The 24,615-nt window shown below is 40.5% G+C and overlaps 1 protein-coding gene and 1 long non-coding RNA gene across 3 annotated transcripts in view; one reads left to right on the forward strand and one right to left on the reverse strand.

Annotated features, from left to right (window-relative positions):
- LOC147371322 (uncharacterized) overlaps positions 1 to 14,191 on the reverse strand; it is a 29,687-nt gene extending 15,496 nt beyond the window's left edge. The window contains exons 1-2 of the long non-coding RNA XR_015163461.1: positions 13,488 to 14,191; positions 9,418 to 9,535 (exon numbers count right to left, since the gene is read on the reverse strand). This is a non-coding gene — a long non-coding RNA (uncharacterized LOC147371322). The remainder of the gene's footprint in view (positions 1 to 9,417; positions 9,536 to 13,487) is intronic.
- A 141-nt stretch (positions 14,192 to 14,332) lies between these two features.
- Positions 14,333 to 24,615, forward strand: part of ACSS3 (acyl-CoA synthetase short chain family member 3) — a 178,983-nt gene continuing 168,700 nt past the window's right edge. For both annotated transcript variants that reach the window (XM_086398883.1, XM_086398884.1), the window contains exon 1: positions 14,333 to 14,744. In XM_086398883.1, the coding sequence (XP_086255009.1) occupies positions 14,437 to 14,744 (308 nt within the window). In that variant the 5' untranslated portion in view covers positions 14,333 to 14,436. The remainder of the gene's footprint in view (positions 14,745 to 24,615) is intronic.

A 24,615-nucleotide genomic window follows, 5' to 3' on the forward strand; every position in this document is an offset into this window, starting at 1 on the left:
CCATCTTTGCATGAAATGTTCCCTTGGTATCTCTAATTTTCTTGAAGAGATCTCTAATCTTTTCCATTCTATTGTTTTCCTCTATTTCTTTGCATTGATCGCTGAAGAAGTCTTTCTTATCTCTCCTTGATATTCTTTAGAACTCTGGATTCAGATGTTTATATCTTTCCTTTACTCCTTAGCTTTTTGCTTCTCTTCTTTTCACAGCTATTTGTAAGGCCTTGCCAGACAGCCATTTTGCATTTTTGCATTTCTTTTCCATGGGGATGATCTTGATCCCTGTCTCCTGTACAATGTCACGAACCTCTGTCTATAGTTCATCAGGCACTCTATCTATCAGATCTAGTCTATTAAATCTATTAAATTAATAGATTTAATATTAAATCTATTTCTCACTTCCACTTAAAGGAATTTGATTTAGGTCATACCTGAGTGGTCTAGTGGTTTTCCCTACTGTCTACAATTTAAGTCTGAATTTGGCAATAAGGAGTTCGTGATCTGAGCCACAGTCAGCTCCTGGTCTTGGTTTTGCTGACTGTATAGAGCTTCTCCATCTTTGGCTGCAAAGAATATAATCAATATGATTTTGGTGTTGACCATCTGGTGATGTCCATGTGTAGAGTCTTTTCTTGTGTTGTTGGAAGAGGCCAAATTTGCCTGTTACCCCAGGTGTTTCTTGACTTCCTACTTTTGCATTCCAGTTCTCTATAATGAAAAGGACATCTTTTTTGGGTGTTAGTTCTAAAAGGTCTTATAGGTCTTCATAGAACCGTTCAACTTTAGCTTCTTTAGCATTACTGTTTGGAGCATAGGCTTGGATAATTGTGATATTGAATGGTTTGCCTTGGAAATGAACAGAGATCATTCTGTCATTTTTGAGATTGCATCCAAGTACTGCATTTCAGACTCTTCTGTTGACCATCATGGCTACTCCATTTCTTCTAAGGGATTCCTGCTCACAGTAGTAGATATAATGGTCATCTGAGTTAAATTCACCCATTCCAGTCCATTTTAGTTCTCTGATTCCTAGAATGTTGACATTCACTCTTATCATCTCCTGTTTGACCACTTCCAATTTATCTTGATTCATGGACCTGACATTCCAGCTTCCTATGCAATTGCTCTTTACAGCATGGGACCCTGCTTCTATCACCAGTTACATCCACAAATGGGTATTGTTTTTGCTTTGGCTCCGTCCCTTCATTCTTTCTGGAATTATTTCTCCACTGATCTCCAGTAGCATATTGGGCACCTACCAACCTGGGGAGTTCCTCTTTCAGTATCCTATCATTTTGCCTTTTCATACTGTTCATGGGGTTCTCAAGGCAAGAATACTGAAGTGGTTTGCCATTCCCCTCTCCAGTGGACCACATTCTGTCAGACCTCTCCACCATGACCCGCCGGTCTTGGGTGGCCCCACACGGCATGACTTAGTTTCATTGAGTTAGACAAGGCTGTGGTCCACGTGATCAGATTGGCTAGTTCTCTGTGATTATGGTTTAGTGTGTCTGCCCTCTGATGTCCTTTTGCAACAACTACCATATTACTTGTGTTTCTTTTACCTTGGACATGGGGTATCTCTTCATGCCTGCTACAGCAAAGTGCAGCCGCTGCTCCTTACCTTGGACGAGGGGTATTTCCTCATGGTCGCCCCTTCTGACCTTGAATGTGGAGTAGCTCCTCTCAGTCCTCCTGCACCCATGCAGCTGCCGCTCCTTGGACATGGGGTTGCTCTTCTCAGCTGCCGCCCCTGACCTCGGGCATGGGGTAACTCCTCTTGGCCACCGCCCCTGACCTCAGACCCCATGGACTGTAGCCTGCCAGGAATTCTCCATGGAATTCTCCAAGCAAGAATAGTTGAGTGGGTTGACATTCCCTTCTCCAGGGGATCTTCCCAACCCAGCAATCAAACTCACGTCTCCTGTATTGCAGGCAGATTCTTTAGTGTCTGAGGTACCAGCTCATGGAATATGTACAGAGTACATCATGAGAAATGCTGGGCTGGATGAAGCACAGCTGGATGTGGGCTGGATGAAGATTGCTGGGAGAAATATCAATAAACTGTTATATGCAGATCACACCACCCTTATGGCAGAAAGCAAGGAAGAACTAAAGAGCCTTTTGATGAATGTGAAAGAAGAGAGTGAAAAAGCTGGCTTAAAACTCAGCATTCAGAAAACTAAGATCATGGCATCTGGTCCCATCACTTCATGGCAGATAGATGGGGCAACAGTGGAAACAGTGAGAGATTTTATTTTGGGGGGCTTCAAAATCACTGCAGATGGTGACTGCAGCTGTGAACTTAAAAGACGCTTTGGGAGACTTTAATACCCCACTCACACCTATGGATAGATCAACTAAACAGAAAATTAACAAGGAAACACAAACTTTAAATGATACAATAGACCAGTTAGACCTAATTGATATCTATAGGACATTTCATCCCAAAACAATGAATTTCACCTTTTTCTCAAGTGCACATGGAACCTTCTCCAGGATAGATCACATCCTGGGCCATAAAGCTAGCCTTGGTAAATTCAAAAAAATAGAAATCATTCCAAGCATCTTTTCTGACCACAATGCAGAAAGATTAGATCTCAATTACAGGAGAAAAACTATTAAAAATTCCAACATATGGAGGATGAACAACACCCTGCTGAATAACCAACAAATCACAGAAGAAATCAAAAAAGAAATCAAAATTTGCATAGAAACGAATGAAAATGAAAACACAACAACCCAAAACCTGTGGGACACAGTAAAAGCAGTCCTAAGGGGAAAGTTCATAGCAATACAGGCACACCTCAAGAAACAAGAAAAAAGTCAAATAAATAACCTAACTCTACACCTAAAGCAACTAGAAAAGGAAGAAATGAAGAACCCCAGGGTTAGTAGAAGGAAAGAAATCTTAAAAATTAGAGCAGAAATAAATGCAAAAGAAACAAAAGAGACCATAGCAAAAATCAATAAAGCCAAAAGCTGGTTCTTTGAAAGGGTAAATAAAATTGATAAACCATTAGCCAGACTCATCAAGAAACAAAGGGAGAAAAATCAAATCAATAAAATTAGAAATGAAAATGGAGAGATCACAACAGACAACACAGAAATACAAAGGATTATAAGAGACTATTATCAACAATTATATGCCAATAAAATGGACAACGTGGAAGAAATGGACAAATTCTTAGAAAAGTACAACTTTCCAAAACTCGACCAGGAAGAAATAGAAAACCTTAACAGACCCATCACAAGCACAGAAATTGAAACTGTAATCAAAAATCTTCCAGCAAACAAAAGCCCAGGTCCACATGGCTTCACAGCTGAATTCTACCAAAAATTTAGAGAAGAGCTAACACCTATCCTGCTCAAACTCTTCCAGAAAATTGCAGAGGAAGGTAAACTTCCAAACTCATTCTATGAGGCCACCATCACCCTAATACCAAAACCTGACAAAGATCCCACAAAAAAAGAAAACTACAGGCCAATATCACTGATGAACATAGATGCAAAAATCCTAAACAAAATTCTAGCAATCAGAATCCAACAAAACATTAAAAAGATCATACACCATGACCAAGTGGGCTTTATCCCAGGGATGCAAGGATTCTTCAATATCCGCAAATCAATCAATGTAATACACCACATTAACAAATGGAAAAACAAAAACCATATGATTATCTCAATAGATGCAGAGAAAGCCTTTGACAAAATTCAACACCCATTTATGATAAAAACTCTCCAGAAAGCAGGAATAGAAGGAATATACCTCAACATAATAAAAGCTATATATGACAAACCCACAGCAAACATTATCCTCAATGGTGAAAAATTGAAAGCATTTCCTCTAAAGTCAGGAACAAGACAAGGGTGCCCACTTTCACCATTACTATTCAACATAGTTTTGGAAGTTTTGGCCACAGCAATCAGAGCAGAAAAAGAAATAAAAGGAATCCAAATTGGAAAAGAAGAAGTAAAGCTCTCACTGTTTGCAGATGACATGATCCTCTACATAGAAAACCCCAAAGACTCCACCAGAAAATTACTAGAACTAATCAATGATTATAGTAAAGTTGCAGGATATAAAATCAACACACAGAAATCCCTTGCATTCCTATACACTAATAATGAGAAAAAAAGAGAAATTAAGGAAACAATTCCATTCACCATTGCAACGAAAAGAATAAAATACTTAGGAATATATCTACCTAAAGAAACTAAAGACCTATATATAGAAAACTATAAAACACTGGTGAAAGAAATCAAAGAGGACACTAATAGATGGAGAAGTATACCATGTTCATGGATTGGAAGAATCAATATAGTGAAAATGAGTATACTACCCAAAGCAATTTATAGATTCAATGCAATCCCTATCAAGCTACCAACAGTATTCTTCACAGAGCTAGAACAAATAATTTCACAATTCATATGGAAATACAAAAAACCTCGAATAGCCAAAGCGATCTTGAGAAAGAAAAATGGAACTGGAGGAATCAACCTACCTGACTTCAGGCTCTACTACAGGGCCACAGTTGTCAAGACAGTATGGTACTGGCACAAAGACAGAAATATAGATCAATGGAGTAGAATAGAAAGCCCAGAGATAGATCCACGCACATATGGACACCTTATCTTTGACAAGGGAGGCAAGAATATACAGTGGATTAAGGACAGTCTCTTTAACAGGTGGTGCTGGGAAATCTGGTCAACCACTTGTAAAGGAATGAAACTAGAACACTTTCTAACACCATATACAAGAATAAACTCAAAATGGATTAAAGATCTCAACGTAAGACCAGAAACTATAAAACTCCTAGAGGAGAACATAGGCAAAACACTCTCTGACATACATCACAGCAGGATCCTCTATGACCCACCTCCCAGAATATTGGAAATAAAAGCAAAAATAAACAAATGGGACCTAATTAAACTTAAAAGCTTCTGCACATCAAAGGAAACTATTAGCAAGGTGAAAAGACAGCCTTCAGAATGGGAGAAAATAATAGCAAATGAAGCAACCAACAAACAACTAATCTCAAAAATATACAAGCAACTCCTACAGCTCAACTCCAGAAAAATAAATGACCCAATCAAAAAATGGGCCAAAGAACTAAATAGACATTTCTCCAAAGAAGACATACAGATGGCTAACAAACACATGAAAAGATGCTCAACATCACTCATTATCAGAGAAATGCAAATCAAAACCACTATGAGATATCATTTCACACCAGTCAGAATGGCTGCGACCCAAAAGTCTACAAATAATAAATGCTGGAGAGGGTGTGGAGAAAAGGGAACCCTCTTACACTGTTGGTGGGAATGCAAACTAGTACAGCCACTATGGAGAACAGTGTGGAGATTCCTTAAAAAACTGGAAATAGAACTGCCTTATGATCCAGCAATCCCACTGCTGGGCATACACACTGAGGAAACCAGAAGGGAAAGAGACACGTGTACCCCAATGTTCATCGCAGCACTGTTTATAATAGCCAGGACATGGAAGCAACCTAGATGTCCATCAGCAGATGAATGGATAAGAAAGCTGTGGTACATATACACAATGGAGTATTACTCAGCCATTAAAAAGAATACATTTGAATCAGTTCTAATGAGGTGGATGAAACTGGAGCCTATTATACAGAGTGAAGTAAGCCAGAAGGAAAAACACCAATACAGTATACTAACGCATATATATGGAATTTAGAAAGATGGTAATGATAACCCTGTATACGAGACAGCAAAAGAGACACTGATGTATAGAACAGGCTTATGGACTCTGTGGGAGAGGGAGAGGGTGGGAAGATTTGGGAGAATGGCATTGAAACATGTGAAATGTCATGTATGAAACGAAAAAAAAAAAGGCAGATCTAATCACTTAATTATTTTGTCATAGAAAGTATAAACCTGCTTTGAGCAAGCCCATTCATTCACTCAAAAAAAAAAAAAAAAAGACTCTTGCTCCTTGGAAGAAAAGTTATGACCATCCTAGACAGCATATTAAAAAGCAGAGACATTACTTTGTCAACAAAGGTCCATGTTGTCAAAGCTATGGTTTTTCCAGTACTCATGTATGGATGTGAGAGTCAGACTATAAAGAAAGCTGAGTGCTGAAGAATTGATGCTTTTGAATTGTGGTGTTGGAGAAGGCTCTTGAGAGTCCCTTGGACTGCAAGGAGATCCAACCAGTCCATTTTAAAGGAGATCAGTCCTGGGTGTTCATTGGAAGGATGATGCTGAAGCTGAAACTCCAATATTCTGGTCATCTGATGTGAAGAATTGACTCCTTGGAAAAGACCGTGATGCTGGGAAAGATTGAAGGTGGGAGGAGAAGGGGACGACAGAGGACGAGACGGTTGGATGGCATCACTGACTCAATGGACATGAGTTTGAGTAAGCTCCGGGAATTGGTGATGGACAGGGAAGCCTGGTGTGCTACAGTCCATGGGGTTGCAAAGAGTCGGACATGATTGGGCAATTGAACTGAACTGAACTGATGGGATGGGGGAGCCTGGTGGGCTGCAGTCTATGGGGTCGCACATAGTCGGACACGACTGAAGCGACTTAGCAGCAGCAGCAGCAGAACTAATGGGACTGGGTTATATAAAAGATTGTGGGGTCTGTCTTGCTCTCTCTCTCTCTGTCTTTCTCTCATACCCACACATAGCACATCACTCAATCAATCCATCACTCAGTCACTTGTCAGGGGGATGTCAGTTGTCGTGTCTTCTGAACAGCCCCATGAACTGAAGCTTCCTGGCAGCAGCCATGCTAGTGAGCATGAAGCTGATCCTCCTGCCCATTGAGATGGTCTTAGTCCTGAGCAAGATACCGCCTGGCTACCACTTCATTAGAGCCAGAACCACCCAGCTAACTAACTCATCCTGATTCCTGATCCACAGACGCTCACATGAGAGAATAAATGTCTGTTGTTTTAAGCTGCTCAGTTAGGGAATAATTTATTAAACAGCAATAGATAATAATATACTACTCATTTTCAAATGACTTCTAAGGGGAGCAGAATAGATCCCAAGTGAAAATGACAGATCAATGCTAACAGCTTCAGACTCCTTACTATAGGTGGTGAGAAGCCATTGACAGATTTTAGGCAAGGGAGTGATAAAATTGATTCATGTTTTAGGATGATTACTTTTGCCTTAGTCATAGGGTTTTTCCATTCCATTTTGGGGTCCTTCCTCCACTATTGCTTTTTCATCTGCCTCTGAAGAACCTAACAGTATATGACACTTGCTGTGTTATTTTCCTGACTATACTATAAGCTACTCAGGATCAGAAATGGATCTATTAGTACCTCTTGGTCATTTATAAATAATTCTTGGTGCTCCTAGAACTCTGCTGAGCATTAGTAGGGAGAGGACTCAGTAAACACTTGCGAATTAATTGAGTGATAGGAGGTGGTAGAGCCTGCAGAAAGGCAGTTGGGCTAGCAAGTGACTAGATTAGCTTGCTGAAGGAATGATGAAGGAATGGCCTTTAGAGATGTCAAAGGAGAAGGAGAAGAAAGGAGAAATCAGTCATTTCACACACAACACACACACACACTAATAGCTAGCTTTGCAGGTGCGATCACCTATTAAAAAGCTTAAATCTTTGTACTGTCTCTTGGTGTTGTCACAGCAGAGATCAAAGGAAGAGAATTCTGGTGGCTGGAATAGTCTGGCAGAACCCAGCAATATTATTTGTAGTTCGTAGATATAAAACAATGCTACCAAAAAGTGATGAAAAGTAAAAATAGCAACAACAGTTGTCTTACTCTTTCAAAGCTTATGAGTTGGTTTATACTAGGCTAATAAAAGTTTCAATGGGAAGAAGCAGTATAATGTTATAAAGAAATAAACCCTGTATCATATCTACAAAAGTAAACAGATATAAAGAGACAAATTTTATATTCATACCAAGTTATAGGAGTATCTGGATTAAGCAAAAAAGCAAGTGTAATCAAGTAACAAAGAGAAGTCCACTGAAATCCTTGCTATACACAAAATATCTTCATTGGAGATTGTGAACACACCCTAGAACTCTAAATATTCAGTTATTTACTTTTTTAAAAGGTAGGGATTTGAATCAACAGGTAGCACATACTAGTATCACAAGAATCAGCTAAACTCTTCTCATTCAGAATAATGGCTGGAAAAAATGTCCAAATACTTTAAAACTGTCTTATGCATATAAATGAGATATCCGTTTTTACGATCTACTAAAAGTAATTTCTTTGTTTTCATATTTTCTTCCATTTTAAAATAGTACTTCATCTGAAATACTTGTGTTGTCTTTAAAACCTCAAAGTCATTACCCACTTCCTTGTTATGTAACAGCAACTCTTGTTTTGGACTTGTTTCATTTTCTGGTTTAACTTTGTATCTTCCAAATACACACACACACACACACACGTGCACACACACACGTGCACACACATGCACACACAAACTGGGAACCTGAAGTAATGTTAGGCAATCAACTACATTTTACAAAAACTTTTATTATAAAGGATATTTCTTTTCCTTTTCATCATTTGTTCCCTGATAATGAGATCCTTTCTTGTATAAAGTTTTATTATTAATACAAAAATTGAGTAACAAGCAGTGGTTTTAGTTTAAGACAATAAAGTAGAAGCAATACTTTCTAAGGAATTACCTCTGAAAAAGAATTAAAATGATCTTTAAAGGATTTGGGGGATCTGATTAAAATATTAACCATTTTTATTCACAGCTCCACTGATGAGATTTTTCTCCCCCCCAACTGTAAATTGTTATACAGAGAAAAACAAACACAAACAAAACCCCCAAGAACTTGAAAAAAATGATTAGAAGTATTTGCCTAGGTTGTTCCTTTTCAGTTTTCTTCAAATAAAAGCAACTATATTTTTATTAACTTTTACTAACTAAAAATAAATTTTAAGATGTTTTATTGTTTACTTTAAAAAATCTTTAATTTTGTGTTGGGGTTAGCCGATTAACAAACAATATTGTGATAGTTAGTTTCAGGTGACCAGTGAAGGGACTCAGCCATATATATACATGTATCCATTCTCCCCCAGACTCCCCTCTCATCCAGACTGCCCCACATAACATTGAACAGAGTTCCAAGTGCTATACAATAGACCCTTTTTGGTTATTTAAAAAGGATAATGTGGCACTAGTGGTAAAGAACCTGCTTGCCAACGCAGGAAATGTAAGAGATGGTGGTTTGGGTCGGAAAGATGCCTTGGAGGAGGACAAGGCAACCCACTTGGGTTTTCTTGCCTGAAGGAAGAATCCCCATGGACAGGAGAGTCTGGCAAGCTACAGTCCATGGGGTCTCAAAGACTTGGACATGACTGAAGCAACTTAGCACTCATGCAACTGATAAGGAATGTCTTTAAAAAATAAAAATTAAGCTGGTTGATGAATCCCATACCTTATATTTGGTTGCTAGGATGAACTGAAGTTGTAGAGCTCTTCCCATCCACCGAAATATTATTTGTTTTAAAACAATTCTTTCATCTGCCTTTTCCTCCTTGACTTTACTGAAGTTACTGTGTGAGCAAAAAAGAAGAAAGTTTCAAAACAGGAGTCTATAATTACATTACTATTAGCTATTTCACTTCAGAAGTTTAAAAAATATTTACTGAGCTATGAAAACTAGCATATTTTCCAGAAATTCTTTACTAAATCAGAATTAATCTGCAGTGTTTCTGCAGGCTCAAATTTCAGCACAGTCTTTACCTGCTGCAGAAATAATTTATGCAAATACTTCCATGCCAAGTTTTCATAATATCCAGGAAATTTGATATATGAGGACATTCTTACTTTTGTCGGTAGTAAAAATCTTACTAGTTCCAATACACAAAGGTAGACATTTAACTCTAAACAAATTTATGTGAAAATTCTGTAGCCAGCAGAATACATGATCAGGGTAGTCTACACTTATTTTTAAACTGTGTACTTTTTCATTCCTTTTACTCTCTCTGTTAACAAAGGCCTGGATAGCCAAGGCTATGATTTTTCCAATAGTCATGTATGAATATGAATATGAGAGTTGAACCATAAGGAAGGCTGAGCACAGAAGAATTGATGCTTTCGAACTGTGGTGCAGCAGGACTCTTGATAGTCCCTTGGACAGCAAGATTAAACCAGACAATCCTAAAGGAAATCAACCCTGAATATTCATTGGAAGGACTGATGCTGAAGCTGAAGCTCCAATACTTTGGCCCCCTAATGTGCAAAGCTGACTCATCAGAAAAGACTCTGATGCTGGGAAAGAGTGAAGGCAAAAGGGGACAGGGGAGGCAGAAAATGAGATGGTTAGATAGAATCACAGACTCAATGGACATGGGTTTGAACAAACACCAAGAGATACTAGAGGGGAGGGAAGCCTGGTATGCTACAGTCCATGGGGTTCCAAAGAGTCGGACAAGACTTAGCGACTGAATAACAACTCTAAAAGTTTAGCCTGTACTAAGAATGACTGATCAGAGGCTGTTATAATCCTAGGAAAAAGTTGTAGGATCCTGTATCTTTTTCCTCTTTTAATTCTAATTCTACTCTGTCATCCTAACTTTCAGCATCTTTTCCTTAGGCAGTAAGTGTTCCAACTCCAGTTTCCTTCCTTTCTCTCATTCTTTCTCAAGCAGTCTTTCACACTTCTTTGATTCTCTATGCACTTTCCCTGCATGCCTCTTCATCATATGAAAGTTTCAGATAATCTTGATCTACTAATCTTTGCTCAAGGTGTTTAATATGTCATCTTGAATAGCATATTAAACATACCACTTATTGCCATACAATGAAATATTGTACTTATTACAAAAAGCTAGAATTTTAGAGGGCGTGAAAACCACGTTGCCCCCAAATTAGTTAAAAATATAATTTTGCTTTTTTTGAAGAAGTAGAGAATGTACATGCATGCTTCAATTAAAATAATTTCTTACAAAAATTTCTGACTAAAATTTTAAGGGTGTTAGTGAAGTTGGAGATTTGAGGGATTTATTTTTTGGACTGAGTGTTGGTTTGCTAATGCCTAGGTGCTATGCAGTTTATACATATTTAAATTTTATAACAATCCTGTGAGATAAGGATTATCAGCCTCAAATAATGTTTGGTGTTAAAGGTGAAATGGTCTAACCTCAGGCAGATCTGCACACTACTTTCTAGCTTCCTCGGAGAAGGCAACGGCACCCTACTCCAGTACTCTTGCCTGGAAAATCCCATGGACGGAGCAGCCTGGTGGGCTGTAGTCCATGGGGTCGATAAGAGTCGGACACGACTGAGCGACTTCACTTTCGCTTTTCACCTTCATGCATTGGAGAAGGAAATGGAAACCCACTCCAGTGTTCTTGCCTGGAGAATCCCAGGGACGGGGGAGCTTGGCTCAAGTTTCTAGTTTTATTGCTCACTCCAGTTCTCATCTCCACTACTCCTCCTGTGGACTGACCTTTACTTATGCTCTTCCCTTTTCTTGAAATGAAACTGGTAATCACAATCTATTTCAAAAAGTACTTAAACCAAAACAGCACAATGCAGGGTCCAGAAAAAACAGTTTAATCCAGCAGTGTGGGGGTCTAACTTTTCTTACACAATCTTTTAATCAGCCCTTTTGTTTTTCAGTCCTTAAACTTCATCCTGAACTTTCAGAGGAAGCCAGGGCCTCCTAATGCTGAAACATTTCAGGTTTCTGATAAGGAAATGCATTTTCTCCTTTCAGCTTCCCCCTGCCACCCTCTTGCCCCCTTAAATCATACACCATGAATTTAATTTCTTTCCATTGTCTCATTTGGCTTGTTGTCCTCTCCTGTTTTCTTCATTCTTACAGATTTTTACCACCACCATCACAGTCACCACCACAACCATCACCACTGTCCTTTCTTTTTTAGAAAGAAAAGGAAGATGAAGAAGAGGAATGGATGTGGGTAGTCACCTTGTTATATTTTGCTGGAAGTCTAAAATCTTTCTTCTTTTGAATCATTAGCCTGGTGTGAAAATTGTGGACTTTGGAGTCAGATTCCCCACCTTTTCCAAGTTGGGGCACAGAGAGGAAATGTATTTGTGTTGTATGCTGGGGTAAGTGGCAGCACTAACACGACAGGTCAGTGCACCTTGAATCACAGGAGTGCCAAGGTATCCACCACACTGCCTCAAGGTGGTCAACATGGGGATTACAGTTCCTGTGTTGTAGCCACGCGTTCCGGGAAACAAGCTCACTCAGAAGGACAATGCAGATAGTGGAGTGCAGTTTATTACACCGGCGGGCCCAAGGCAGAGTCTCCTCTTAGCCAAGGACCCCGACCAGCATTTGTGAAAATCTTTTATACCCCATGTGTACGTATCTGAACCCACCACTCCAAATCCCTTGAGACTTACATAAGCCAAGGAAAATACAGTCCCAATAACCCCATCATTCATGTGCTATGTGCTCATGTGCTCAAACAGTCAAACAGTTAGCCAATAATCAATAAAGCCGAGGTTACACTCCAGTAGATACAGAAAAATTTACGGCCTGTCTGGAGGAAGGGGTGATTAGTGTATGGTTTCTCTTAGGCGATGAGTAAGCTAGATACGATCTTCAAGGTTCCCCTGTCTGGAGAGGGTCTTCTCCTTCTGTTGTTGTTTTCATAGGCACTAAACCCAGAGTTCAGAGTCCATTGGAAAGGTGGCTGAGCATGATCAGCATGAACAGGCCTAACATGGAGTTTCAGGCCCTACGAATTCTTTCTCACCTGCTTCTTAGTACTGGTTGGGAAATGCAGGAGCAAACATATCTGAAAGTGCCAGCACAATGTTGACACACAGTAGGAGCCAGCAGAGATCTCCTTGCTTCCTTTATATCCCCCTGAGTCAGTCTCAACTTACACAATGCAGGGGCCAACGTATTTGTTCATCAGATGACTAAGATGGACAGCACTGTAACACCACAGAGGATGATCTGGGGTCAGAGCATTCTGTAGACCAGAGAGCAGCATCACACAGCTGGGCAGAGGACAGGAGGAGGCAGGAGGTTATCTGGCTTCCTGCCTCTGCACTGAAGTGCCTTTGCTTTTGGAAATCACTGGCCCTGAGGCCTTAGAAGAGTTGGCTGCAGGTGTTAAGGAAAAGTCTAGTGTCTTGTTTTTTAGATGAAAGGAAAGGGCTGAGGTGATTAAAGATATGTTCTTTGTTTTATTATATTTATCCCTGTTCTGTTTAACCTTTATTTTCACATTATTCTTTTCCTGCACACAAAAAAATCTGTTTACAGCTTCTCAAGTTTACAATCTTCCTAGGGTCGGGGCATTCTTCATTTGTTATGTCGGATTTGGGCACACACATGTTTACAGTTAAAAGTGCAAATGCTGTCACACCAAATAGCATGTGGCATAATACAAGGCAAACGAGATAGACTCTGAATTTCACTAATGAGTTAGAAAAGCAAAACCAAAAAAACCCAAACCCCAAACCAAACAGAATAGTGAGGAGTTTAAAGAATGTTAAGTCCACCAGACAGTAACTTACACCTCCTGCCTTTCTTTTTAAAGTTTCCTCAGCTTCCTCTTTTTTGATTCATCTTGACTTTGCTCTTCCTTTTGACTTAAATTTTTGTTTTGTTGGGTTTTTTTTGACTCATCAAAAAAACAACAAAAAACGGGCCAAAGAAACTCCGAAGAGGCAAATGGGAAGAGAGAGAAAGCAACAGGTCGTCCTGCTTTCTGCCGAGCTCGCGTGGGGGCTCTGAGCCGAAGGTCCCATCCCAAGGTTGGGGGTGGGGGGCTACCTTCCCTGCGGCCTGTCAGTCACCCCCACGAGGCTCTTTCCAATTCGGTTGGGCAACCTCCCTCTACTCCTCCTCTCTCAGCTGTCAGGAAATCCTGGAGCCGCCCTCGCCCCGGAGCCACTTGTTTTCTAAGTGGCCAGGGATGGAGCTTTGTTTTCAAAAGAAGTAAATAAAAAAACCTGAGACTTCAGGGGCCCGAGGGCCGCAGAGTTCGGCTCGGCCGACGGCTCCCGCCCCCCCGGGGGGAGGCGGCTCTTCCCGCCGGTTCTCGGAGACCGACCCCGATCAGCTGCACACTACTTGTTTGCTGGAAAACAGGGGGGGCTGGGCCGGCGGTCCTCGCCTTAGGGGCTCTCCAGTGTCGGGGCGGGGGCGCCCCTCCCGGCGGGGTCGCGGGGCTGCGGACGCGCCGGGTTTCTCTCCAGGACGCGGGGACCCCACACCCCTCCCCGACTCCGCGCCCCCTCTCCAGCTTCCCCCCGCCGCTCCAGGTCGGTTTTTCCCGGCGACTCTGGTGGTGCCTTCCAAAGTCCCAGGGCCCTGGGCACACCTCGGGGTTTTCTCCCGCCTCCCGCCTGCTCTCCTTGGGGCCCCAGGAAGTCGCGAGCGCCCCACGGGTGGTGCGTTCCGGGCGGCGCGCGGCGGAGCCTGCAAGGAGTTGGGGAGGAAGGGGCGACCCCGCCGGCAGCTATGAAGCCGTCTTGGCTGCAGTGTCGCAAAGTCACCGGCGCGGGGGGCCTCGGCGGGTCCCTGCCCGCGTCCTCTCCCGCGCGCGGAGCCGGCCCGGCCCGCCGGGCGTACGTGGCCCCCGGCCCGCGGGGCGCTCTCGGGGGCCGGGGCTGCAGGGCGCTGTCCTCGGGCGGCGGCGAGTACAAGACCCACTTCGCGGCCTCGGTGACCGACCCCGAGAGGTTCTGGGGCAAAGCCGCGGAGCAGATCAGCTGGTACAAGCCCTGGACCAAGACGCTGGAGAACAGACATTCGCCTTCCACCAGTTGGTGAGTGACTTTGCGCCCACCCCCATCTCTTTTGGGCGTCCAGGCTCGACGTCCCCTGCATCGGAACCTGGAGTTCTTTTGGGAAAAGAGAGTGAGACTGGAGGTGTGATCACACCTTTTAAATCCGTGTTTAATTTCAACTTCATAAGTCAAGCTCTCTTGCCTTGTCTTGAGGGATTCGGTTACCTAGGGTGAGAGCCCTGGTTCCTGTAGACCAGAAATTTACCTGTATGGCCAGGCTCTGCTTAGCTGAGCAAGAGCCGGCCCCCGAGAGACACACAGTCTGGAAGGGTAAGCAACCATGGAAACAGGTGCAAGCAGAGTGATGAACTAAGGGTTTCTAAGTATCCTCAGGCTGTGGGGAGGAAGAGAGTTGGTGAAAGACTTCAGTAAGATCACACCTAAGTAGAGATTGGAAAAATGGATATATCCTCTCAAAGTTCACAAGGCTTCAGTTATTAAAGTCCAGGAGGTGGAACACAGGTTGAAATTTGACTGTTGATGTGGCTGCGAATAATTGTGTTGGTGGGAAAGGGGACTGGTGAGTCAGGGGTTGGTTTGGGAAAGGATTTATGCATCACGCCAAGTAGCTGGGATCGGGTCCACAGCCCTATCCTGTATATGAAGCTGCATATACAGGATAGGGCTGTATAGAGAGACCTATTCTCTCTGCATAGAGAGAATAGGTAATATACCTGCCTAGGAGGTGCTAGAAATCATGGTAGGAATAAAGGTGCTTTTTTCTTTTTCTTTTAGAGTTATGATTGTAAGTAGTTATAAACATTGTTTTTGTGTTACAACAAACAAAAGATACATTTGTCGAATAAATGCCAAACTTGTCAGATTCTTAAGGGTGAATCACACAGGAGGACTCGAGTTATGGCTGCTCTTTGGGCCATGTGCCTAGCCCTTAAGAATGTGGTTGCTTTCCTCAGGCAGCCCCGAGGGAGAGATGTTTTCTCTAAAAAATTCTGCAAAGCACTGCAGTGAGGTTTCCCACTGCCATTTCCAAGTCCCCAGCAGTGAAATGGGAGAATGACATGGTCAGGTTTGCATTTGATGAATGTGTTCTTGTTGGGAGTAGGAATCTGGAAGGGAGAATGACCTCTCGACCAGAGACTGTTCTCTGTCACCAACATGCTCTGTCCCCTCATGATTGTTTGGAGCTATTTACATGGTTTTACCTTTAGAGTCTAGCACGTTTCCCCATCCAGTTCAAGTTTTCCAGTAGTGTTTGATTGATCCTCTCTTATGTACCCATCAGCGAATCAAGCATGTGGCATGCATGTGGCAAGGGGCACGGGGAGGTGTCATGATGGTTAACAGCCTGTTCTCTGGGGCCAGAATTTTGTGTTTGAGTTCTGGCTTTTATAGTTACTGGCTGTGTGTTCATAGGCAAGTTACTTAATCGCTCTGTTCTTCAGTTTTGTCATATATAAATGTGTAACTAGTAAGATTAATTTAGTAAAGGATTAAGACCAAGTCTTAAAAGAAATAGACCCTATAAATGTTAGAGTAAGAATAGCTATCTTTGCACTCTCATTCCACAGTTATTTAAGAGCAGGAAATCTCTAGATCTGAGAAGATCAAAACACCGAGATTATTGTCTCACCTGAGAATGTGTTCTCAAAGTTCTGTGTCCATATATCTGTCAAAAAGTATGGAACTGAAATTATTTATGTGACCACCGTCCCATAAAACTGTGCAGAAAACTCAAGAAATTACTGGGACACTCCAAATCAAAACCAATGAGGGCCAGACATAAGGTAGTGGCAGTGGCACTACCTCTAGAACGGGTCTCTAGAGGATTAATTGAAGTTGGGGAGGGCTCAAGGGAGTACAGAGAATGTGGAACTCAAAATGTCCATCAAATCGACCTTTAAGATCTGGAGATTTTCCCTCTATGTTTTTCCTCTTCTTAATTTCTAGTTGCTTGCCTGAATTTTTAAAAATTGTAGGCATAAAATGTCTACTTTTAAAGAGGTTTTTGGCCAAAGGGTCCTTGTATGTATTTTATTTATTTTTTTAAATTTTATTTTATTTTTAAACTTTACATAATTGTATTAGTTTTGCCAAATATCAAAATGAATCCTCCACAGGTATACATGTGTTCCCCATCCTGAACCCTCCTCCCTCCTCCCTCCCCATACCATCCCTCTGGGTCGTCCCAGTGCACTAGCCCCAAGCATCCAGTATCAGTACATTGTAGGTCACAGTATTTGATAATATTGTATCCAAATTCTTCATCTTTGTACTCTTGGAATCACGTGGCTGTACCTGTTTTATAGCAGCCCAACAGATCAAAGTGAATAACAGATAAGTCTTTGAGTCTGTATTTGTTTTAGCAGTGTGATTCAATCTTACTGAGGAGTTTGGTTGGCAGAGCAGAGTTGGAGAGGCAAGTAGACATAGGAGACCATCCATCCAATCTGAAACTCCATTCAAAAAATGGTTTCAATCTGAATCCTATTTGGAGTTATTCTTCGTTGGTTAACATTTTTCTGCAAAGGTAAACTCAAGGTCAGGGCAAATGTTCACCCGCCCCTCTTTACACCCCTATATTCTAGGGCAGAACAGACACATGAATTTAAAAAGTGATAGGTAACAGGATACACAGACTTAATGATTTTTGATTCTGCATGTCTTGGGAGGTGGCAAGTGGATACAGGCACAATTTGATATGAAGGTGCTTTACTTACTTTTTGAAGCTGGGATCTGGGGAAGGGAGCTGTTGACCACCAATCCTTAAGAAAAATGAGGAAGGGCTGCTACAGCTAGCTGTTCTCTTCGAGGTGGAGCTGACAGAGGTGTGTAGTCAAGATTGCTGAAGCCCCATGGTTTCCCAGAAGTTGGATGGATTCTTCCTCATTATACGCTTATCTGTTTATTTTTTGTGGAAGCAAACTCCCCTCTGAATCTACAGGCCTACCAAAAGCCCCAACACATAAATAGTAATGCATATTAGGTTTCACAGTGACATAAACTACTCAATAGTAGTTTACACATGCAGTAGTATGAGCATGGAATCGAAGTCTTTGAGGGTGATACTTTAGGGACCTTCCATTGTAGTGAATAGCCCTGTAGAATAGATTTCTGTATTCTCTGTAATCTCTGAGATCTTTGAAAAACAAATTCCATGTAGGTGCTTTAGGAACATGTGAAGAATTACCTTTCCTCATAGTTTGTTGGTTCATTCACATTGTTGACACCTAGCTTTGGGGAGAATAAAGTCTCTATTAGACTTCAGTGGAGAACTGACTATATGGTGAAGCAATTAGAACCCCTAGTAATTTCTGTAGTCCTGGGACCACAGAAAGGATGTTTTGGTTGTTTTCTCCTGATGAATTAGACATCCTACTGCCTTTCCTGAAAGTGAAATCCAGCTACCCCTCTCAGAAGAATTAGGCAATTCACTTTTGCATTATGCATTGTGGTTAATTTTTGCGGTCTGGGTCATTAATTATCCCTTTGTCTGGAAACATTGCAGTCCTATTTTAGTTTGTTTATATTTAAACAACATTCAATAATCAGACTCTCACATACTGTTTGATTTATTTTTTTTGATTATTTAATTTAAATGTATTAACAGTGACCATAAGCTAACAAAGAAAAGTCTAAATGCAGATGATTAGAAAATGATTTCTGCTTGGTTAACATATCTACAATGGAAATCGTGTAGGTACTTTTTTTTAACATGCAGGATCTCAGTTTCTGACTGACTATGAGATAAAGGTTGTTTAAGTCTCCAAGTCTTAAAAGGGCTTATAAGTGTTAAAGATATCAATTATTCACTCATTGTGTGTATAGTATAAAGAAAATGATGAAAGAGATGGGAGACATACAGTAAATTATTACAAAACTATTTCTTTAGAGTTGTAGTAAATGCTATGAAATAATAAGGGGATTTGCCATAATCTTTTCTGGAAGGATTGTGGTAGGAGTCTTGAAGAAATGATGGTTAAACTGAGATCACAACGTGTAGGGATTAGACTCAGAAGGAGGAGGGAACATTCCAGACAAAGAGAACAGCAGATGAAAAGGTCGTGAGGTATGAAGTAGCTCAATAAGTTCTAGGAACTGAAAGAAGGCTGACTTGGCAGGTAATAATTAAGAAACAGAAGGAGAAAGCCATATTGTGAATGGTCTGGTGAGTCATGTTAAGGATTAAAATTTTTTTTCCTAGCACAAACAGGTCCCATAGTGGATGATCAAAACTTGAACTTCCTACTCTTCTTTCTGCACTGGAACAAGAAATGTTTGGGTTCAACCCCGGCTCTGCCACTTCCTTTGGATAGGCTTCAATATCCGTACTGGTAAAATAAGAGCAACGATAAGATCAATTTCTTAGGATTATAGAGGTGGGTGGGAGCATAAAGTGCCTAGGACTGTACCTGGCGCACAGACCTCGTTACTGATGTTTTTGAAATTTGGAAGCGAGATTCCCAGAAGCTAGTGTGGACCAGAAAGTTTTCAGAGAAATGGTAGCATATGGACTCAATCTTAAAGTAGGATTTAGAGGAAGAAAACCACTTTTTGTGTGCAAAAGAAAAACTTTTGTGTCCAAACCAAACATGACGTAGGCATAGAGGAGAGAAAGAACCAAATATGCTTGTAGGTCAGAATGGATAGGAGATCAGTTGGCTTGTAGTGGTTATTGTGGAGTTACAGTTACTCCATAAGGTGGTTTCAGGATGGTTTTGGAAGGCTTGGAATAGCAAGCTAAGACATTTGCATTCGCTTTTTAGGCTGTACGTCACAACCTGTCTGTAAGTCTGCAGATAGGTTTTGTGTGACCTAGGTGCTGGGTTTTTTGTTTGTCTGTTTTTGAAGTAGTTGTCAGTATTTAAACATTGGAGGATTTCATCTAAAATTTAAATTTCCTTTAATGATTCAGGCTGGGGGGTCTTCTTTTGAAAAAAAGCAGATTAACTGTCAGCGCTTGGTCAGCATTTTTACATGGCAACACTTGGCTGGAACTGAGTAGCTGCTGTCCCAGGTGAGATTAGACACACCGATCACCAGGTGGGGTGTAGGGAAGTAAAGGAGTTATGATAAACCTGAGAATTTGACTCAGGTACCCAGGTGGAGGAATTGATTGTGAATTAAAGATACTGATTTGAAGACTTGGCATGAGCTTATAGGATTATAGGTTTGACTGACATTTGTAAAGACCTGAGAGCTAAAGCTTGGTGAATGTTGAGTTGGCGGGAGAGAGAGCGCAATTTAGAGAGAGAGAATGAACAAAATACTAAAAACTGAACTGGGGAGATAAATTGAAGAGGGGAAAATCCTGTGAGAGTGGATGAGGCTTGTTGAGAGAAGTAGGATAAGGAAGAGCAGAATATTTTGGTGCCATGGAGTAAGAGGGAGAGAAGAGATAAAAATAGGGAAGGTCGACAGTGGTCAAGGGCTCTAGAGAAGTTTTGAGTCTATTGAGGACTGAAAGATAACAGTCTTGACGCAGAAATCTTCAGTGATTTTTAATAATGTGATGTCAGTGGAGAAGTGAAGGCCAAAACCAGGATCCCGAAATACAGAGGGAACTGGTGGTAGGCAAAAACAGTCCAGGAATATATTGGACAATGACAGGAAGGGGAGGCGAGATGACAGCACGTGGAGGTGTCTGGGTTACCTGAAAAGAAGTTTCCTCATTATCTTTCCTTTCCCCACCTCCCCCTTTAAGAGCATCTCTTGTTTAAAGGAAGAAGTGAAGAAATCTGGGAAATAGGAATGAAGGGAATTTTGCTTATTTTGAAACCTGTTCCTCATTAATAGGACTCCTTGTTTTTACAAGTTGAACTTTGTGTGGTTTCTTATCTGTTGTTTTCTTTAGATGCCAGAAGTTCATGGAAAAAACAAAATGGAAAAGTCTAAAAGATGGAATAAAAAGCTACTTAATAGATTTACATGAGGTAGATAGCTAAGCATTTGATGATGAGTTTAACAGGGAAGATAAAGAGACAGTTAAAAAAAAAGATGAAAGAACTAATATTTGTTGATTTGTTAAATTATTCTGGGGTTTCAGACCTGTCAGTAAGTGGTTCAGAGGGAAAAAAGTTCTTTATCTTTTACTTGCAACTTTTCTGAGTCTGACATTCTTTCAAAGGAAAACAAATAAGGAAAATATAATGTGGATTTTATATAATCAGAAAGTAATTTATTCCTCTATTGAATTTTGATTCTTTGGCAAACAATTAGCCACATTAAGCTGTCTTGGAAATTCAGCCTCCCTCCCTCTCTTTCTTTTCTCTAATAAAATTTCCTTCATATTTATCAGTGTATTTAGTTCTAGTTGAAAGGTAAGAGTTTTATCTTGGGATGAAAAAAATGTATCCCTTTCTGACAAACTCTAAATGAAATGAATTTATTCATAATATTGTGCACAGTACAGATACATTTAAATTTTAAATTATCATTTTTTAGAAATGAAAAAATATTTTATGAGGGTACATGGTGAGCATGAAAAATGGCCTGTTAGCAATACTCTCCCTCAGATAGACTCATCAAGAAAGACCAATTTAAAAAGATGGGCTTTATTTTATATTCTGAAGGTCAACAGCTTGGTGCTGTGCTGTATCTAATTTTCTCAGTCTGTCATGCTGCTGAAGGTTCAGGACAGAACAGAATGAACTACTGGAATGCTGCGATTACATAAGCAGGGATGGATTGCCTGACAAATGCACAGTCAGTGCACAATGGAAATTCAATCAGCTGTGACCAGTCTTCTACCAAGTGTGGGGTAAAGTCCACGCTCTTAGGACCTCCTGGAAGGTGGCTTACTTTTTCTTTTGTTCATGCCACATACTATTAGTTGCGAAAAAAATCCAGTAGTTGAGGTTATTTTTCTCTTCTTGTTCTCCTTTTCCCCCTCCAACTCCTCCTTTTTTTCATTTTCCCCTTCCCCCCACCTTCTTCCCTGCATCCTTCCTTGTTCTTCTCCTTCTTCTTTTTTTCTTAAAAGAATTTCCACTTAAGCAGTGACTCTGTGAAGGTGGCATTTCTTTCTATTGTGTGAAATTTGTGAGAGAAACATGTGGGAGGCTAATGAATATTTGTGATAATGTATCTGAATGTAATAACCTCTTTACAGTTTTAGGAAACACATCTGAAAAACTTATATTCTTTATGTAAACCATGTGGTTAGAGAACTTATAAAAAGTATGAATTATATGTACTTTTGCTGGCATTATGGCCAAATGAGGTAAGGGACAATGCATAGAAAGGAGAAGTATTATTCTTATCTAGGAAAATTGAAGTTTAAGAATTTCCAGTTTGAAATCGTCCAGCTGAAAGTCTTAGAATAGCTGAAAACAGATCAGGTAACTACGTTAGAGGAGAGTTCGATTTATAACTTTTAGGTAAGTAGTGAATTTTACTGATTTAAAATACTAGTTGCTCTAAGTGGGATAAAAGCATCTAAAGTTAGGTCTTGACTTAAGAGATAACTCTAGGCAAGAGGAATACCTTCTCCAGGTTTTGATGTTAGAATAGCAACATTTCCCAAGTATAATTTTTGAGATATCTCTCCCAAGTGACATTAGTTAAGTAAAAGAAATTTGGGAAGATTAAGGGAAAGGAAAGATTGCTCTGTAGACATGATCAATATAGATATCTGTGCAAAAAAAGTAGTACAATAAAATGATAAAAAATTTAAATAGCCCAAGGGATGTAAAATCATTATTATTGACTGTTTGCTAAAATAACCGTAAGTGAAAGCCCTGGAACTTAGAAAAGTCTACTTTTGCACTAATCTCTTTTGCTTTCTCTCCACGCTTTTTAAAATTTTCAGTTTCACTGATTCTCAGTTGTGAGTTAAGTGCTTTTCTAAGCCACAAATGCCGTGACATTGCCTTGCTCCCAACTCTCCCTGCTTAATCAAGGCTGAATGAAGTTTGCCAGTGTTACCGATGCAAATTTGTACCATATGCTATCATTTTCCCCTTGGGTAAAAATGTGGGTAGGGGAAAAAGTGTTGAGGATTGTTATTAGTGGAGAAAAACAAATTGATTTCTGGGTTAAAACTTAGGTCCCCAGTCCTTGAGCAGTTTACTGTACCAAAATGTGGACCATGGTGAGTACTGCTGTTCAGCAGTGTCTGTTCTCTGCTTTTGAGCCCACAGGAGGGTCCAGCTTCTCCTCCCAGGGGTGGTTATGTGACTAGCTTTGGCTAAAGCAGCCAGAGAAAGGCGTGTCACTTCCTGTGAAACAATCAGTGGCTAGTGCTTCAATGCTTAGTCCTCCCTGTCAGTCAGAGCCATGGTGGAAGCATGTGTAGCCTGGGGAACCGAGCACATGCAGGGGATGGTTCTCTGGGGAGTCCACTTGAAGCCTCAGTAAGGGTGCATGAGTGAGGAATGAACATTGTTTCAAGTTACTGAGTATTCGCTATTGTTACTGTGTGTAATCCAGCCTATTTTATTGATTGTGACATCATTAATGTATATATTAATAACATATAATAATAACATAGAACTTTTTGAATGAAAGTGTCCAGCATAGGGCATTGGCGAACCACTCCAGTACTCTTGCCTGGAAACTCCCATGGACGGAGGAGCCTGGTGGGCTGCAGTCCATGGGGTTGCTAAGAGTGGGACACGACTGAGTGACTTCACTTTCCCTTTTCACTTGCATGCATTGGAGAAGGAAATGACAACCCACTCCAGTGTTCTTGCCTGGAGAATCCCAGGGACGGCGGAGCCTGGTGGGCTGCCATCTCTGGGGTTGCACAGAGTTGGACACGACTGAAGTGACTTAGCAGCAATTTAGCAGTCCAGCATATAGTGAAAACAGCTAGGCTTACGGTATCTGTGCTATGAGCCAGATAGAATACTAAGTACTTGAATTTATTTAATATTTCTAATAACCCTGTGAGGTAGGGGACCTTATACTCTTGTTTAGTGTGTATGGAAATGAACATACAGAGAGTTTAAGAAAACTTGCCTAAACATATAAAACTAATAAGTAGCAGATCTAGGATTTGAACCCAGGCAGTCTGAATTTGCACTTCCTAGGTGGCTCAGTGGTAAAGAATCTGCCTGCTAATGAAGGAGACTCAGATTCAGTCCCTGGGTTGGGGCAGATCCCTTGGAAAAGAAACTGGCAACCCACTGCAGTATGCTTGCCTGGGAAATCCCATGGACAGAGGAGCCTGACGGGCCATAGTCCATGGGTCTCAAAGAGCTGGATATGACTAAACACAGCAACATAGCACAGCATGGTACAGGTTGAATTTAGCATCTGTGCTCTAAATATACACTACATTATATTGTTTCCATAATAATTGTCTTATTTAATTTTTGCTTTTTTTTTTCTTACCCCTTCTCCACTGAAACTACTAAAAGTAACTTTAAAAATCTGGATTTATATCTCAGAAGCATTTGGAAAGTATCTCTATTTTATTTAGAATGATAGACTGATGTTCTTTGAAAAAATAAACTATATGTTTGATGTAAAATATTTAAAATGTATACAACAGTCCCAAAAGTGGTGGGAGAGGGACTTTATATTAATTGTTACCTACTTTAGAAATGTTTCCTGAACAGTAGAAAGCGATATTAATCCCTTCTCTTAAGAATGCTATGTTGGTTTTCTGTCTTAAGGAAAATCTAATGACCACATTATTACTCATTGCTTGTAGTGTGCTTTAGCATTATTTTTATGAGAACACATGATAAATAGCCTAATTAATTCATCTAATTATGAGTACTTGAAAAATTTCCTTTCCTCCAACTTCTCAGGAAAAAATAATAGGACTTGTTACATGTTTGTAATTATGGAAGTTGTTTGTTTTGATTACTTTTTTTTAGTGCATTCAAGTATAGTATTCTTTGCTGTTTTGCTTCCATTGCTTCTCATCTTGATCCTAATGCAG

Source organism: Bos grunniens, chromosome 5, assembly GCF_055505025.1.
Source record: "Bos grunniens cultivar Pamir isolate PY7600 chromosome 5, Bosgru_T2T1.0, whole genome shotgun sequence".
NCBI classification, from domain to species: Eukaryota; Metazoa; Chordata; class Mammalia; order Artiodactyla; family Bovidae; genus Bos; species Bos grunniens.